Genomic DNA, 17,986 nt, shown 5'->3' on the forward strand with positions numbered 1-17,986 from the left:
GCCAGTGAAGGATGTACTGTGAGCATACTTTGGAAGATGAGTGAAAGCAGCTTTTACTGGCCTTCTCCAGTGTTAGAACAATGTTAGGATACTTATATATGTTAACCTTTGTGAATATACACTGCTAAAAAAAAAATTAAAGGAACACTCTGAAAACACATCAGGTCTCAATGGGGAAAAATATCATGCTGGATTTCTATATTGACATGGACTGGGTGTTAGCAATGTAAGGATGCCCCATCGCTTGATGGAACTGAAAATTATCAACCTACAGAGGACTGAATTCAAAGACATCCTGAAAATCAAAATGAAAAAATGATGCAGCAGGCTAGTCCATTTTGCTGAAATTTCATTGCAGCAACTCGGTAGTAATGGTACTCGGTAGTTCGTATGGCCCCCAAATGCTTGTGTGCATGCCTGACAACATCGGGGTATGCTCCTAATGAGATGACAGATAGATTCCTGGGATGGAGACCAGGGCATCAATGAGCTCCTGGACAGTCTGAGGCGCAACCTGGCGGCGTTGGATTGACCGAAACATGATATACCAGAGGTGTTCCATTGGATTTAGGTCAAGCGAGCGTGGGGGCCATTCAATGATGTTAATTCCTTTATCCTCCAGGAACTACCTGCATACTCCCACCACGAGGCCGGGCATTGTTGTGCACCAGGAGGAACCCAGGACCCACTGCACCAGCGTAGGGTCTGACATTGGGTCCAAGGATTTCATCCGGATACCTAATAGCAGTTAGAGTGCCATTGTCTAGCCTGTAGAGGTCTGTCCATCTCTCCATGGATATATCTCCCCAGACCATCACTGACCCACCACCAAAACGGTCATGCTGAACCATGTTATAGGCAGCATAACATTCTCCATGGCTTCTCCAGACTCACATCTGTCACATGTGCTCAGGGTGAACCTGCTCTCATCTGTGAAAAGCACAGGGCACCAGTGGCGGACCCGACAATTCTGGTATTGAGTGGCAAATGCCAGTCAAGCTCTATGGTGCCGGGCAGTGAACACAGGGCCCACTAGACGACATTGGGCCCTTTTGCCACCCTCATGCAGTCTGTTTCTGATTGTTTGGTCAGAGACATTCACACCAGTGGCCTGCTGGAGATCATTTTTAGGGTTCTGGCAGTGCTCATCCTGTTCCTCCTTGCACAAAGAAGCAGATACCGGTCCTGCTGATGGGTTAAGGACCTTCTACGACCCTGTCCAGCTGTCCTAGAGTGCCTGTCTCCTGGAATCTCCTCCGTGCTCTTGAGACTGTGCTGGGAGACACAGCAAACCTTCTGGCAATGGCACGTATTGATGTGCCGTCCTGGAGGAGTTGGACTGCCTGTGCAACCTCTGTAGGGTCCAGGTATCGCCTTATGCTACCAGTAGTGACACTGACCATAGCCAAATGCAAAACTAGTGAAAAACAGTCATAAAAGATGAGTAGGGAAAAAATGTCAGTGGCCTCCACCTTTAAAACCATTCCTGTTTTGGGGGTCATCTCATTGCTGCTCATCTAGTGCAGCTTTTGTTAATTTCATTAACACCAAAGCAGCTGAAACTGATTTACAACCCCCTCTGCTACTTAACTGACCAGATCAATATCCCAGGAGTGTCATTGACTTGATGCTATACTCTTATTAAAAAGTGTTCCTTTCATTTTTTTGAGCAGTGTATATTGTTTTAAACATTACTTAGTGCTGTATGTTATTGTGTTCCTTTCCAGATGGATTCTTTAGCACCCAGCAAGACGTCCTGTGGGTTACAAGTGCACAACATGAAGTGTACCACAGTATGTGTGATGACTTCTATCGACTCCACTATATATTTATAAAATGCAAATCAAAATACCTTTTCACCTCCCAGGGCTGCTGTTAGAAATCACAGGGCATCTCCTCCAAAATATCAAACTCATAATTTTACTAAAAATATACTAAAATCATTATTAGTGGACACAAACACAACATAACTTATGAAATTCCTGCTAAATCTAAAATATAAAACTGTATTGAAGTAAAAACAAAAGCGCTGTGTATAATTGAGATCTTGGGGTTCATTCACATGGGCGCTGTAGCCTGTCCAGTGTGAATCAATTGTTTGTGTGGCTAGAGCTGTGTGCAGGCAGCCTATGTTATGTTATGGGTACGGACACAACCTCAGGCATAGCTCCCAACGGTCCCTGATTTTGAGGGACTGTCCCTGAATTCGAATGTAGCACTACCCCCATGAGCATTGCTTGAGTAATAAGTTTGGGATCCCTGGCAATCTGAACCCCCTGTTGGAGTCCAACCTCTGCTGACACCAATGTACTCTGCTAACCCAGATAATTTGCACCTGCAAAATGGACTCACACACAGAGTAGTATAAACCAATGTGACGTTTATATTGTTGGTTATGTGTTAGAGAAGACACTGGTAGTGATGAGGAAGAATTCTGGCTTTACTTGTGTGGCTTAAGTTGCAAACATACAGAGCACATTTCAGCAATGTATAACAGTGATGGCAGACATGTTACTTCCTGAAGATAGAGAGAAGAAGGAGGAAGAGGGAGAACCAACAAGTCTTACACATATGCACAACTAGTGACCTTAGTGTACAGTGCCATCTACTGGTCAAGTGATATTAACACAGAAATAATATATAAAGTACATTATGGTACATGCTGTTGCATTCCCAACACCCCTTCTCAACGGCATGTGCATAATTATATGACATTTAGTCTCTTTTGTAGAAAACAATGACGTTCCCTTGTTTTTGGATAATCTGGTTCCATTGGTGTTTTCGCTTCCTTTGCATCTTGCATGTGAAACTGTTCTAACATTTCTGTAATTTTCTGACTTTGGTTAAGAAGATAGCTTCCATCCTCTTCCTCTATTTGAATTCCTAGGTAGTGAGTAATGTTCCCCAACTCTTTAATTTCAAAATTTTGTTTCAGTTTGTGAACTATTTGGTCATAGTCCCCTTCTTGTTCAAAACAGGGCTGTGGAGTCGGTAGATAAATGTTCCGACTCCGACTCCTCAATTTTTTGTACTTCCGACTCCGACTCCTCTGTATTAATATGCAAATGTATTTTATACATTCCTTGAAGGAAAGAAAGGCAACATACATGTCATTACCACAGGACTACTGGCTGGGAAGCCAACAGTCTACTGTATTGAACAGTTTAAGCAAAAGACAAACACAATGAAAACAACAAAGTTTTATAAATTTTTTTTTATTAATTAATCAAGTGGCTGGATAGTAGCAGCAGGCATAAACATCAGGAACTTTACCAGTCCAAAAATACAAACCACATTATTTGGTTGTTTTAGAACAAAAACAAAGCTTATCTATATGAACCAAAAACAAAATCCGTAAAACACTATGGAAAGTATAAGTATTGCTGCTCCTAATTGTGCGTTGTGTGCCATATAGTGAAGCACATGAAAAGCATGCGTCTTTACGGTCACTTAACGTGTTTGTTTTGCGGTTACGTGAGGCACTGCATGCATTGGTCTTTATTCTTACAGTAGAGAAGTCATTAATTATAACTTTTTGTGAATTGGGACATTTAAACTTGCTTTTTTTTAATTCCAATCTAAATTTAATCGGAGTCGGAGCATTGTTTGCCGACTCCGACTCCAGGTACCCAAAATTTCCTCCGACTCCGACTCCACGGCTCCGACTCCACAGCCCTGGTTCAAAACACGTCTTGATGTCATCGACGTATATTAGGATGTATGTCCATTTATTCTCTTGATTCTTTGAATACAGACATGGATCTGCTTTACTTTTTGAGAACCCTTCTTTTCTGAGTATTTCGTTCACTTTTTCATTCCATGCTCTTGCCGCTTGCTTGAGCCCATAGATGCTCTTCTGCAGTTTGCATACAAGGTTCTTTTCTTGCTCAAATCCTGGTGGCTGTTCCATGTACAGATCCTCCTTGATATCTCCACACAAAAAGGCAGTTTTGACATCTAGATCCTTTACTTGCATTCCCTTTCCAGCAGCAATACTAAGGAGTGTTCTTATGGTAGAATGTTTCACAACTGGAGCAAATGTCTCATCATAATCTTCTCCAAGTATCCCTTGGCAACTAATCTTGCTTTGTATCTATAGATGTTTCCTTCTGCATCATATTTCACTTTAAAAGTCCATTTGCTTCCAATGGTTTTGTGACCAGGAGGGAGTTCTGTTGGTGACCAAGTTTTATTTTCTTGAAGTGATTTTATTTCTTCTTCAGCTGCTTTTCTCCACTGATCGGCTTCCCTTCTCGGCAAAGTTTCTATGTCTTCCCAGGATGTTGGCTCCTGTGTTTGATGTGTTTTAGCAGCGTATGATAACCTGCGGGGTGGTATCCCTTTTGTCATTCGAGAGGATCTTCTGATTTCTTGTTGTTCAGTGGATTCTATTGGCTCGTTGATTGTAAGTTCCACTTCTTGTTCTGGCTCTTGTCCTGCTTCGCATGGGTCAGTGTCTCTTGCCGATTCAGCGTAAATGCTCTCCACATTTTTCAAGAATTGTATTATCTGATGCTTCACTTTCATCAAAATAAACACTGCGATTTACTGTGACCTTGTTGGTCTTTGGACAAAGGATTCTGTATCCCTTACTCTGCTCACTGTAGCCCACCAGAATGCCTTCTATGGCTTTGTTCTCCAACTTGGAGTGTTTCTGACTTGGAATGTGGGCATATGCTTTACAGCCAAACACTCTGATGTGTCCTACGTTAGGTTTTGATCCATTCCACATTTCATATGGTGTACTCTCAATAGCTTTTGATGGGAGCCTGTTTTGTAGGTATGTTGCAGTCATTATTGCTTCTCCCCAGTATTTGTTAGGTAAGTCAGCGTACGAAATCATACATCTGGTCATTTCTACAAGAGTGCGATTCTTTCTTTCCGCTACGCCGTTTTGCTCAGGAGTGTATGGTACAGTTGTTTGGTGTATAATACCTTGTTTCTTTAGGTATGATTCCATCTCTTTATTCATATATTCCCCTCCATTGTCAGTGCGTATTATTCCAGGTTTCCGTTGAAACTTGTTGCTTGTCATAGCTACAAACTCTTGAAGTTTTTCTAATGTCTCACTTTTGTGCTTCATTAGATACGTTATTGTGTACCGGGAATAATCGTCAATGAAAGTCAGTAAATATCTGTTCCCGCCAGGTGTGATGGTTTTCATTGGTCCGCACACATCACTGTGTATCACTTCCATGGGTTTAATGGTTTTACTCTGACTGGTCTGTGGAAGAGGGCCCATTTAGATAAAGAGATCAATAAGACACGTGAACTATTACATGGATAATGAGGACTACAAATTAGAATCTGAGAAATTGAGATTGCTTCTGTAAAAAACAGACAAAGAGCAAAAAATTAAGAAAAGGAAGAAGTACGTTAAAGACTATTATGATTATAAAGAAAAATCTGTCTTTAAATGGGAAGCAAAAAACTATGATTTTGATTCCATGAATAAGCCAGATTCTAAGCCCACATTGGCTCATAACAATAACCGCACTAGGAATACTCATCCAGGGAATGGTGTATCGCACCCAAAAACTCCTAGTAATAGACAAAGAAATTTGTCCTATAACACACCTAAATACGATTACAACATAGCCACTTATAACAGATTTGAAGCATTGGATTATGACCAAGACTCACGAATAGGAAATAGGGATATGAGAGCACATCCCCTAAACGATCACTATCAATACTCTAAGGGACCTACTAATAGGCCCAAACAATATCAACCGAAGGGGGGTTTCCGACCTAAACCAAAAGGTAGGAATGAAGCACAAAACAACTATCAAAAAGGGGGGGACTTTCATAACATAAGACCTTATGAAGAACGGTATGACAAACCTCCTATGAGGACCCCTTCAAGAAAAAGACATAGAGATTATGAATATCGTACCTATAATGATACATATGCGAACCACCGACACAACCAACAATCACCCTATCCCTATTATAATCCTGATTATAGAACCCCCACAGGACAACCATATCATAGCCATCAATATAGACCTAATGATTATGATGCCCCCAACCATCATCATTTTTTAGGGAAAGGCTCAGGTAGAAAAAGAAGCCTAAGACAAGAGGAAAGCGAGGAGGAATCAGGAGTAACAGACAAAAGGAGAAAAATGTAACAAACACAGGCATTTTTAATCTCAGTGGTCAGATCCTTACGGTTAAAGAATTGGAGCTTCTTAACGGAGGTCTCAAATTCGCTCCTCCAGCAAAACTCAATAAATTTAATACATTTATTGACATACAGAAATTTACAAGAAAGCTATCTCTGAAAAGACATTTCCTTAGCAATCCAATAAGCAGAATTCCCCCAAATACAGAGAATACGGGTTTTATAACCACTAATTTAAGAAATGCGTCACTCTTTAATCCACAGGCCCACTCTCAAATAGGGAGGTGCCCCTGACCTGTGTACTTATACCACAAGGCTATCCTGACTGACACCCTGGTGGCCAGATCTTATCCTGGATGTAAGTTTTATCCCATATTTGTACATGCTGAAATTTTGCCAATTAAAGAAATACTACACTATGTGAAGCCTTTTTGGGTCTCATCAATTCCATGGGAGCCCGCTTTTGAAGGTTCCTGCTGGTTTGGAGTGATGTGTGATTCCCCCCTCCCCCGCTGATGATTTTCCTGGTGGATGGCTTAGGAATATACCTGGATTGATGACATCTAGTGGCTAACCTGCAGATGACATCTTCCTGATATCACAAGTCCAGAGCACCAGGAGCAGGTCTTAATTGCTCCACGCGCACTTTATGCGCTATCTGGTTAGTGCATTATTTGTACATTTACAAGAACACACGAGTCATGATTATCTCTGATCATGGATTGCTTGGACATTTGCACATTATCAATTTATCTCACCATGTAATATGGACTGAGTTATCTTTACATATGCTATTGTGCAACTTATGTATCTGATTTTTTCATTTGATTTTTTCATCTTTTATTAGCGCTGCATACTCTCTCTCTTTAATATATACAGTACATTATGGTACATGCTGTTGCATTCCTGACATATATTGAATTGCAGGGTAACTGAGTCAAGAATGACAGAATAGCATTTGACTTGATAATAACTCTGGTCAAGGTCAGCAACTATGACCCAATGTATATCAACATACACAATAAATAACAGTATTTACCCTCTAGGGGACCACCCACAGTACATATACTGCGGCAAAGTGGCCCCTTTGCGCAGGATCACGTTTATAAATGTCATCCTGTTTACTTGGTAGGGGGCTGTCCTACCCACGGCACCGATCGCGGCCGCGGGTGTCAATCGCCGGGTCCCGGTGGGTGATTACCCTCTGGAGCCCGGCGATTGTCGGCAAACATTGACAGGGAGCACAGCTGCATTGTTTTCAATGGAGCTCTCCTCCTTGTCAGTTTTCAGCACACTGTTCCGGATTGCTGAATTCAGCTTTCCAGAACAGTGTGTAACAGTGAAGTACACACCCCCACCCCCTAGTAAAACACTCCCCTCACACAGTAAACCCTTTGATTGCCTTTTAATGTTAACCCCTTCCTCCCCAGTGCCATCAGTACAGTGTCAGTGGGTTTTTTTTTTTTTGCACTGATCACTGTATTGGTGTAATTGGGGATGTCAGTGACCCCAAGTCAGTTCCCCCCCAGTGTCAGAATGTCCGTGTTGTGTTCTGCATGAGTTCCACCGATACATCCAGAAACTGAAAAGATTGCTTGGATACAGAGGAAGCCAGAGGTAGAACTAGCAGCACTTTAACACGCTGAGCAGGCATTACTAAACAATTGCAGCTCTCTGTTAAGAAGAAAGCCTAAGTAAATTCTCCTAACAGTTCTCCTATCAAGCAGGGGAACCAACTGTACTCTTCTTATCCTAGCACCTATCTAGGAGGGTGCTACATACTATTTAAATGTCATTTTTCTTGGAGTTGGGCTTTAGTTATAAAGTTTTTGAACTATAGACTGTAGATGTGATGTGTACATAGATGTGCAAAGGTTCTGGCAAAAGTGTGAATTTTCTTGAAACCTTCTGTAATTCCCAGATTTCCATACCAACTCTCTGGAAAAACTACCTGACACCGTCAATAAAGGCAAGAGAAATGAGGTCCTCTCTGAAATAGATGGGATGGAAGAGGATAACATGATATATGAGCCATGTAAGTGTTTTCTTTTAATATCTATGTTTACAGCTGCACAATCTGCACAAATGATACATCTGTTAGGACATATAAGTTTGTGGGGGACATTCACATGAATTCAAAATACTTGTAATGACACCGTTCTGGTAGTAGTTTCCTTAAGAACTACCTGCGCCTAGCTCAGACAAGCATTTGCACCAGTGATTGTAACATTATCCACACGTGTTCCAAATTCTCCCAGCTCCAACTACCACCATATATACTGCGAGCAGGCAGCACACCCAGGCATCGTTCTGCTGGGTAACTTGATTGACAGCTGTAATTGGAAGTGAAGCGGAAGCCGTGGCCCTGCTGTTAACAGAAATTGAATTGTTTCCTTTGTCAATGTAAGTTCATTTTCAACCACTAGGGGAGCGCCCGCAGTACAGACCCTTGTGCGCAGGATCATGTATAAAAATGTGGTCCTGCATTTCGGGGTAGGGGGCACACGCAAGGCTTATGACCACCCTACCCGTGGCACTGATCGCGGTCGCGTGTGTCAGTCACCGGCCGGTGATTACACTGATAGGGAGGAAGGCTGCATTGTTTTCAATGGAGTTCTCTTCCCTGTCAGTTTTCAGCACACTGTTTTGGATTGCTGGGCACAGCCTTCCGGATCAGTGTGTAACAGCGAAGTACACCCCCCCCGCCCCCTAGTAAAACACTCCCCTCACACAGTTAACCCTTTGATTGCCTCCAATTGTTAACCCCTTCCTCCCCAGTGCCATTAGTACAGTGTCAGTGGGGGGTTTTTTGCACTAATCACTGTATTGGTATCACTGGGGATGTCAGTGACCCCAAGTCAGTTCCCCCCAGTGTCAGAATGTTTGCCACAGTGCCGCCATAAGTCGCTGATCGCCGCTATTATTAGTATAAAAAAAGTAAAAATACAGTATCTATAGCACCATTTGTGCACGCTATAACTTTCATGTAAACCAATTAATTTACACGTGTTGGGATTTTTTTTTAGCGAAGACATGTCGCAGAATAAATTTTGGCCTAAATTCATGGCGAAATTTGATTTAAAATTTTTTACTGGACATGTTTTATAGCAAAAAGTCCAAAATATAGTTTTTTTTTCTCAAAATTGTCGCTATTTTTATAGCGCAAAAAAATAAAAAACCGCACACAGGCGATCAAATACCACCAAAAGAAAGCTCAATTTGTGTTGAAAAAAGGACGTAAATTTCATTTTGGTGCAGCATTGCATGACCACGCAATTTTCAGTTAAAGTAACGCAGTGCCGTAACACAAACAGCTTCTGTAACCACTTCCTGACCGCCCTATAGCAGAAATACAGCTGCAGGGCGGCACGGGTGCGCAAAATCACATATATACGTGATTCCCGCTCCAGTTGTTTTCACGCCCCTCTCAGATGGCATCAGATTGCCCCCTAGTACACCAGTAATCACTTAAATTAATCCTTAATTTAACCCCTTGATTGCCAGGAACACGCTCATACACAATAAACCTCCATTGCTAGTATAGTGTCTGGACGGATCAATATCTTTGATCAGATCAGCACTATACCAGCATTCACATTAGTATAGTGTCCCCAAAAATGCAGCGTTAGCGGCATGAGCCTTGGCACCTGCCAGCACTTGTGTTTATCCCCTACGCTTACCCCCCTTCTCCCCCAGCAAGTGCAGTGTCAGTAGGTCACTGTCACTTGATACATTCCACACAAAACCGCAGGGTCGGCAGAATCAGGCCTGATCTGTGTTAGCACTTGCCGGTAAATTTTGATGACTCTCATATGCAGCAGAGTGCCAGTACTAGTGCCACGCTACTGTCAGCAAGCGCAACGGCACGCGAATCTGCGCATGCGCAGAACGCCAATGCGCTCTAATCAGCCGGCGCTAGGACCTGGGCGGCGGCCGCACATGCACACTCGCGTTTGCGGACGCACGCCTGGCACCAATGACGGCGCTGGGCGCCCTATTTAAACCAGCTCTTCACAGACACTAGTTGCTGTATGATCTATTTATCCTGGTCCTGTGTATCTGCTGATTGACTTGTTGCCGACCCTGCTTGATCCTGACCTCTGCTGACCATCTCCTGCTCTGACCCCTGACTCATTTGACTACTCTCCTGGATATCCCCATAGATCTGAACCCCTGTCACCGTACCCGGCAAGTGACCCAACTATTCTTTGCCTGCTGCCTTGTACCTTGCTGACCCCACCGTTACCGAACCGGCCCGTCTGACCACGTTTGCTACTCTGCTATCCATCCGTCCTGCATGGATCTGGTCATCACTGCTCAGCCCTTGTCGCCTCTTAACGTCAGGCTCTCTACCAGTATATACCTCTGGCGGATCACTCTACCACATGCGGGTGTACTCAGGGGCTGCGACCTGGTTCCTGTCTGCTCCAAGTCCATCCCCACCATCAGGGACCCTGGTGAACAAGCAGACTGGGGCTTAGACTCCGCGCTCTGGGGAATCCTGTCCTGTGGATTGCTAGAGTAACGCAATAGAGTAATTGCTAGAGTCAATTAGTAACGTCAGGCGGTGTCTGACAGAACCATACAGCCATGACGGAGCCTGGAAGAGGACCATCCCCACTGGAGGATATATGTCAACATCTGTCGGCACTGATCCAAGCAGTCAAAACGTTACAGGAGGGGTACACGCACCTCGAGAACCGTATCCAGACGTTAGCCGCACCAGCCGCTTTGTCCCAGAACCCGGTTACTCCTTCTGCAGCCGGAGAGCCTTCAGAACCTCCTGCCAGGGCAGCAGTCTCGTTGCCTCCACCGGAACCCCGCATACCTTTGCCGGAACGTTTCAGCGGGGATCAAGCTAAATTCAGGGCCTTTCGGAACGCATGCCAGCTTTATTTTAAACTGCAGCCACGGACATTTTCCACCGAATCGGTGAAGGTGGGGTTCATTGTCTCACTACTCCAGGATGAGCCCCAGGGCTGGGCTCACCGACTACTGGAAACCCACGATCCCCATCTAGAGACGGTAACAGATTTCTTTCATGTGATGGCAGTCCTATATGATGACCCGCAGTGGGCAGCCTCCTCCAGAAACGGCCCTGTACTCTCTCAGACAGGGCCGCCGGGCAGCGGAAGAGTATGCTTCAGAGTTCAGACGCTGAATGGGGGACACCCAGTGGAACGATGCCGCGTTATGCCACCAATTCCACATGGGCTTGTCCCTTAAGGATGAGTTAGCCAGGGTGGGCCTACCCGACTCCTTGGAGAACCTCATCACTCTGGCCATCCATATCGACCGCAGACTGAGGGAACGCAGATTAGAGAGGTCCACCCAGGGTCAGAGACCTACATGGGTACTCCCTCGTGCTCCAGTTCAATCTATGCCAGGAGGAAGCCGGAACTTGGAGTCTGATGACATACCAGAACCCATGCAGCTCGGTTTGGCATGACCATCATTGTCAGTCGAGGAACACCAGAGATGACAGGTGAATAACGTCTGTCTCTATTGCGGAGAAGCAGGTCATGTGGTACGTTCTTGCCCAGCAAAACTGAGTAAGTGTGCTTCCGTTTTTTACGCTGTATCCTCTAATTGTCCCAACCATTCCAATTACTTAGCTATACCCATTTCTTTCCAGCTTCCAGGAAGAACCGTGTCAGCAACAGCAATCATTGATTCTGGGGCATGTAGTTGTTTCGTTGACATAGATTTTGCCACTCAACAGAAGATCCCCCTCCAGACAAGGGAATGTGGGCTGAACATCTTTTTGGCTGATGGGTCACGTATTAAGCTGGGGTTAGTAGACCGGGAGACTCCGCCTATCTGCACTACAGTGGCTGACCACCATCGGGAGTTCCTCCGTCTGGATGCCATTGCATCCCCTCTATTCCCAGTTATTCTGGGGCTCCCTTGGTTGCGGGCATACAATCCCCAGATTAATTGGAAAACCGGGTCCATCCAGTTTCAATCCCCTTATTGCCAAGAGCATTGTTACACCCTGACCTCCTCGGCTCCCCAGTCCCTCTTATGTATAGACCGGGTGTCGGCAAACCGCGGCTCCGGAGCCGTATGCGGCTCTTTTTCATCTTTGCTGCGGCTCCGGAGCACACTGCCCACCAGGTGACAGGCAATAGGGTTGTCGTAGCTGCAGTGGTCGGCAAGCCGCGTCTCTACACATTTTAATGCGGCTCTTCTGTGTGCCAGGCGCCCGCTCCCCTCCCTCCTCCAAACATTAGCTGTCAGGATGTAGGCGGGGCAGCGTGACGAACTCCTCTCCTCTCACAGTCCGCCCTGAAGACCAGAACGGCGCGGGAACACGACGAGAGGAACGCGCGGAGCAAAGGTAAGTGAATTGACACGGGGGACTTGGGGACTTAATATGGGGGATGAATTAATATGGGGAATGAATTACTATAGGGGGGATGAATTACTATAGGGGAGATGAATTACTATATGGGGGATGAATTACTATATGGGGGATGAATTACACTATGGGGGATGAATTACTATATGGGGGATGAATTACTATATGGGGGATGAATTACACTATGGGGGATGAATTACTATGGGGGATGAATTACTATGGGGGATGAATTACTATATGGGGGATGAATTACTATGGGGGATGAATTACTATGGGGGATGAATTACTATATGGGGGATGAATTACTATATGGGGGATGAATTACTATGGGGGATGAATTACTATGGGGGATGAATTACTATATGGGGGATGAATTACTATATGGGGGATGAATTACTATAGGGGGGATGAATTACTATAGGGGGGATGAATTACTATATGGGGGATGAATTACTATATGGGGGATGTATTTTCAGTTTTAAAAATGTGGCTGTCAAAATAAATTTCAATCGTGGTTTTGGCGAGATTTGGCTCAGTTGAAAAAAAAAGGTTGCCCACCACTGACCTAAGGCTATGATTGTGATTATGAAGATACACTGTGGCCCTGATTAACCCTTTGCTTACTGGGCCCTTAAACCCCCTTCATGACCAGAGCGCTTTTTGCAATATATGCAGTGTCAGATTTGTTTTAAATGTTGCAATGGTTTTGCGGCTCCCAGTCTTTTTTTTCCCTTCGGAAACGGGTCCAAGTGGCTCTTTATGTCTTAAAGGTTGCAGACCCCTGGTATAGACGGAGACGCCGAGCTAATCCAAGTCATTCCCCCGGCCTACCACAACTACCTTGACGTATTTAGTAAACGAGGGGCGGACATTCTTCTGCCACACCGAACCTACGACTGTCCCATCGACCTCCTACCCAGATCTGAGATCCCTTTTGGACGGATATTCCCCCTATCTGAACGGGTACTGGGGGTACTCAAGGAGTACATTGATGAGAACCTCCAAAAAGGGTTCATTTGCCCCTCCACATCGCCAGCCAGAGCTGCAATCTTTTTTGTTGAGAAAAAAGACAAGTCCCTAAGGCCCTCTATAGATTATCGTGACTTAAATAAGATTACGATAAAGAATCGTTACCCGCTCCCTTTGGTTCCAGAGCTATTCCAAAGGTTAAAGTCAGCAGTAGTGTTTACCAAATTGGATTTGAGGGGCGCCTATAACCTGGACCGCATAAGGGAGGGGGACGAGTGGAAGACCGCATTTCGTGCTAGATTCGGGCACTTTGAGTACCTAGTCATGCCTTTCGAACTTTGCAATGCCCCAGCCACGTTCCAGCACTTTATAAATGATGTATTTAGAGACTATCTAGACATTTTCATGGTCATCTACTTAGATGATATTTTGATCTTCTCCTCTTCTCTGGAAACCCATAGTGTGCTGGAACGTCTACGCCAACACGGGTTGTATACTAAAGCTGACAAATGCAGCTTCGAGCAGCACAGCATTGCGTTTTTGTGGCTGATTATCTCCACCACGGGGGTTGCGATGGATCCCCAGAAAGTCTCCGCAATTTTAGAATAGCCAGTACCCACGGACAAGAAGGGTGTGCAACGCTTCATAGGTTTTGCGAACTTCTACAAGAAGTTCATCAGGAACTTTTCGGATCTCGTGTCTCCCATTACCCAGCTCACCAAGCAGGGGGTCCATTTCCGGTGGACGCCCGAGGCTCAAGCAGCATTTGATACCCTGAAGGAACTATTTACTACAGCCCCTATTCTTAGTCACCCAGATTCCTCTCTACCATACATTCTGGAAGTCGATGCTTCTGAGAACGCAGTGGGGGCCATCCTGTCCCAGAGAAAGGGGACCAAAGAACTCATGCACCCACTGGTGTTCTTTTCAAGGAAACTCACGTCAGCGGAAAGGAATTATGACATCGGGGACCGGGAACTCTTAGCTATTAAGACGGCACTGGAAGAGTGGAGGTATCTGCTGGAGGGAGCCACGCATTCAATTTTGATCTTCACAGACCACAAGAACCTGGAGTACTTGAGGACAGCCAAACGCCTGAGACCACACCAAGCGAGATAGGCACTTTTCTTTTCTCGATTCATGTTCCATATTACATATAGACCCGGGTCCAAGAATACAAAGCCTGACGCTCTCTCGCACATGTTTGAGGATCCAGAAGAGGTCCCTAAACCAGACACTATCCTATCCATTGGGAATTTTCTCGCCCTTCAAACCGAGCTACGCTCTAGGCTACAGACCGCATCCATAGGAATGCCAAACCCACCTGGGGTTTCCCTACAGAGCAAGGAGGGTCTCTTTTGGAAAAAAGGGCAAATCGTGGTACCCGAGGAGGTCAGAACCTTAGTTCTGGGACACTGCCATGACCATCCACTGGCAGGCCATTTCGGAATTGCAAAGACCCTAGAATTACTCCAGCGTACATTCTGGTGGCCGAGCATGGTCAAGGATTGTAAGCAGTACGTAAAGACCTGCGCCACTTGCCAAAGGAACAAGTCCACCAGAAGCAAGGCCTGGGGTTTACTACGACCATTGCCTGTACCTGACCGGCCGTGGCAAATGATCTCTATAGATTTTGTAGTGGAGCTCCTACCGTCTCAAGACCACTCAGCAATTTTTGTAATTGTGGATCGCCTGTCAAAGATGTCCCATTTCCTGCCATTAAAGAACACGCCCTCAGCTCTGGAAACAGCACAAATTTTTGTGAAAAGTGGTAAGCCTTCATGGGATTCCAGAAGACATTGTCTCAGACCGGGGGGGTCCAGTTTACATCAAAATTCTGGCGAGCGATATGTGAGGTTTTGGGAATCAGACTGTCTTTCTCATCCGCCTGCCACCCACAGACAAATGGTCAGACGGAAAGGACTAACCAGACATTGGAGCAATACCTGAGATGCTATACGTCTCTTCTTCAGGAAGATTGGCTGGCGCTCTTGCCATTGGCCGAATTTGCATACAATAACGCAAATCATTCTGTTACGGGGCACTCCCCATTTTATGCGAATTACAGGTTTCACCCCACGTTTTTACCTGATCTGATTCCTGAAAGCCCAGTTCCTGCTACACAAAATATGCTGAATTTTTTTTCTGCCAACAACAAAGTGCTTCAAGAAGCAATTGCGAAGGCCCAGGAGGACAGTAAAAGGGCTTTTGACAGAAGAAGAAGAGGTGAACTAATCTTGCAACCGGGGTATCAGGTCTGGCTAGCAACTACCAATTTAAAGATGTCATGTCCTTCGAAAAAACTGGGGCCGAAGTTTATGGGTCCATTCTGGGTGAAATGGAAAATCAACGAGGTGGCATACAAACTTACACTGCCAGGAACCTTTAAGATTCACCCAGTCTTCCACGTGTCACTACTAAAGCCAGCAATGCCTGATCCCTTCTCTGATCGAAGGTCCAGACCTCCGGAGGCTGTAACCATTGACGAACAAGAGGAATTTGAGGTAGAAGCAATCATAGATTGCAGGAAAAGGGGCGGCCAGACACAGTTCCCGATTAAATGGAAGGGTTATGGTCCTGAAGAGAATTCGTGGGAGGCGGCCCAAAATGTTCCCGCCCCTAGACTTGTCCGGGAATTCTATCGCAGCCACCCACGGAGTAGAGATCAGTTGTGCACCCGGAGGATGCCCGTAGGGGGGGCAATGTCAGCAAACGCGACGGCACGCGGATCTGCGCATGTGCAGAACGCCAATGTGCTCTAAACAGCCGGCACTAGGACCTGGGCGGCGGCCGTGTATGCGCACTCGCGTTTGCGGACGCGCTTAGCACCAAAGACGGCGCTGGGCACCCTAATCAAACCAGCTCTGCACAGACACTAGTTGCCGTATGGTCTATTTATCCTGTTTCTATGTATCTGCTGATTGACTTGTTGCCAACTCTGCTTGATCCTGACCTCTGCTGACCATCTCCTGCTCTGACCCCTGGCTCATTTGACTACTCTCCTGGATATCCCCATTGAAGTGAACTCCTGTTACAGTACCCGGCAAGTGACCCAACTATTCTTTGCCTGCTGCCTTGTACCTCGCTGACCCCACAGTTACCAAACCAGCCCGTCTGACCATGCTTGCTACTCTGCTATCCATTCGTCCTGCACGGATCCGGTCATCACTGCTCAGGCCTTGTCGCCTCTTCACGTCAGGCTCTCTACCAGTATATACCTCTGGCGGATTCCTCTACCACAGGCGGGTGTACTCAGGGGCCGCAACCTGGTCCCTGTCTGCTCCAAGTCCATCCCCACCATCAGGGGCCCTGGTGAACAAGAAGACTGGGGCTTAGACTCCACGCTCTGGGGAATCCTGTCCTGCTCTGAGGTAACGTCAGGCGATGTCTGACAGCTACCTTTTGGTGAACTGGTAAGGACCAGCGGTCTAGTACATCCTGGTCTTTCACATACCTCTTAGATTGTAAGCTACAAGGATCAGGCCCTCCTAACCCTCTTGTATTGAACTGTATTGTTGCTGTATTGTCTCCCGTTATATTGTAAAGTGCTGAGCAAACTGTTGGCACTATATAAATCCTGTATAATAATACCAGCACTGCAGTATGACTTGGCGACATGGCAAGTCCCATAAGTGCAGTACAAGCTGGTGAGGTGGTGAGCACAAGTATTGTCCTGCAGCCACCAAGAATTCGCACACAGGCCCCTAGTATACTTCCGGATGTGCTTGCAAATCCCGATTGGCACAAATTCTACAGCACCCATACTTCCCCCATTCACTGCCCAACCTAGAATTCAGGTGGAAACAGCAAATTGAACTACTCCCCTTGATTTTTTGGATCTGTTTTTAACGGAAGATCTGTATGCATGGATAGCAGAGTAGCAAGTGTGGTCAGACGGGCCGGTTCGGTAACAGTGGGGTCAGTGAGGTACAAGGCAACATCGCCAAAATACGCACGTTCCTAACCCCAGAAACCACTAAACAGCTCATCCACTCCCTCATCATATCACGACTCGATTACTGCAACTCCCTCCTCACTGGCCTGCCTCGCCGCTGGCTATCCCCACTTCAGTCGATCTTGAATACGGCTGCCAGACTCATTCACCTTTCCAACCACTTCGTTTACGCCACCCCCCTCTGCCAATCCCTCCACTGGCTTCCGATTGCGCAACGTATCAAATTCAAAATCCTAACATTGACGTACAAAGCCGTCCACCATACTGCCCCGTACTACATCACTGACCTAATATCCAAGTACCACCCAGCACGCACACTCCGCTCCTCACAAGACCTCCTTCTCTCTAGTTCCCTGGTCTCCTCCTCCCATGCCCGCCTCCAGGACTTCTTCAGGTGTCACCCATCCTCTGGAACTCCCTGCCCCAACCCATCAGATTATCACCTACTCTCCTCTCCTTTAGGCGCACCCTGAAAACCCACCTCTTCAGGGAAGCCTACCCCACCCCCTGCTAACTTGCCGACCTCCTCCACTCTTCCTACCACTCCATCCCCCACAGCTTTCTCCTCCTGTAC

The 17,986-nt window shown here is 45.9% G+C and overlaps 1 protein-coding gene across 2 annotated transcripts in view; it reads left to right on the forward strand.

The window, feature by feature from the left end:
- The window catches only part of LOC149452041 (uncharacterized), an 860,283-nt gene that overhangs the window by 718,302 nt on the left and 123,995 nt on the right, over nucleotides 1-17,986 (forward strand). For both annotated transcript variants that reach the window (XM_089689852.1, XM_089689853.1), the window contains 2 exons: nucleotides 1,728-1,793; nucleotides 8,049-8,162. In XM_089689852.1, the coding sequence (XP_089545978.1) occupies nucleotides 1,728-1,793; nucleotides 8,049-8,162 (180 nt within the window). The remainder of the gene's footprint in view (nucleotides 1-1,727; nucleotides 1,794-8,048; nucleotides 8,163-17,986) is intronic.

The sequence above is a fragment of the Staurois parvus genome, unplaced genomic scaffold (genome assembly GCF_062004578.1).
Source record: "Staurois parvus isolate SC_StPar_1 unplaced genomic scaffold, SC_StPar_1.0 ptg000500l, whole genome shotgun sequence".
NCBI classification, from domain to species: Eukaryota; Metazoa; Chordata; class Amphibia; order Anura; family Ranidae; genus Staurois; species Staurois parvus.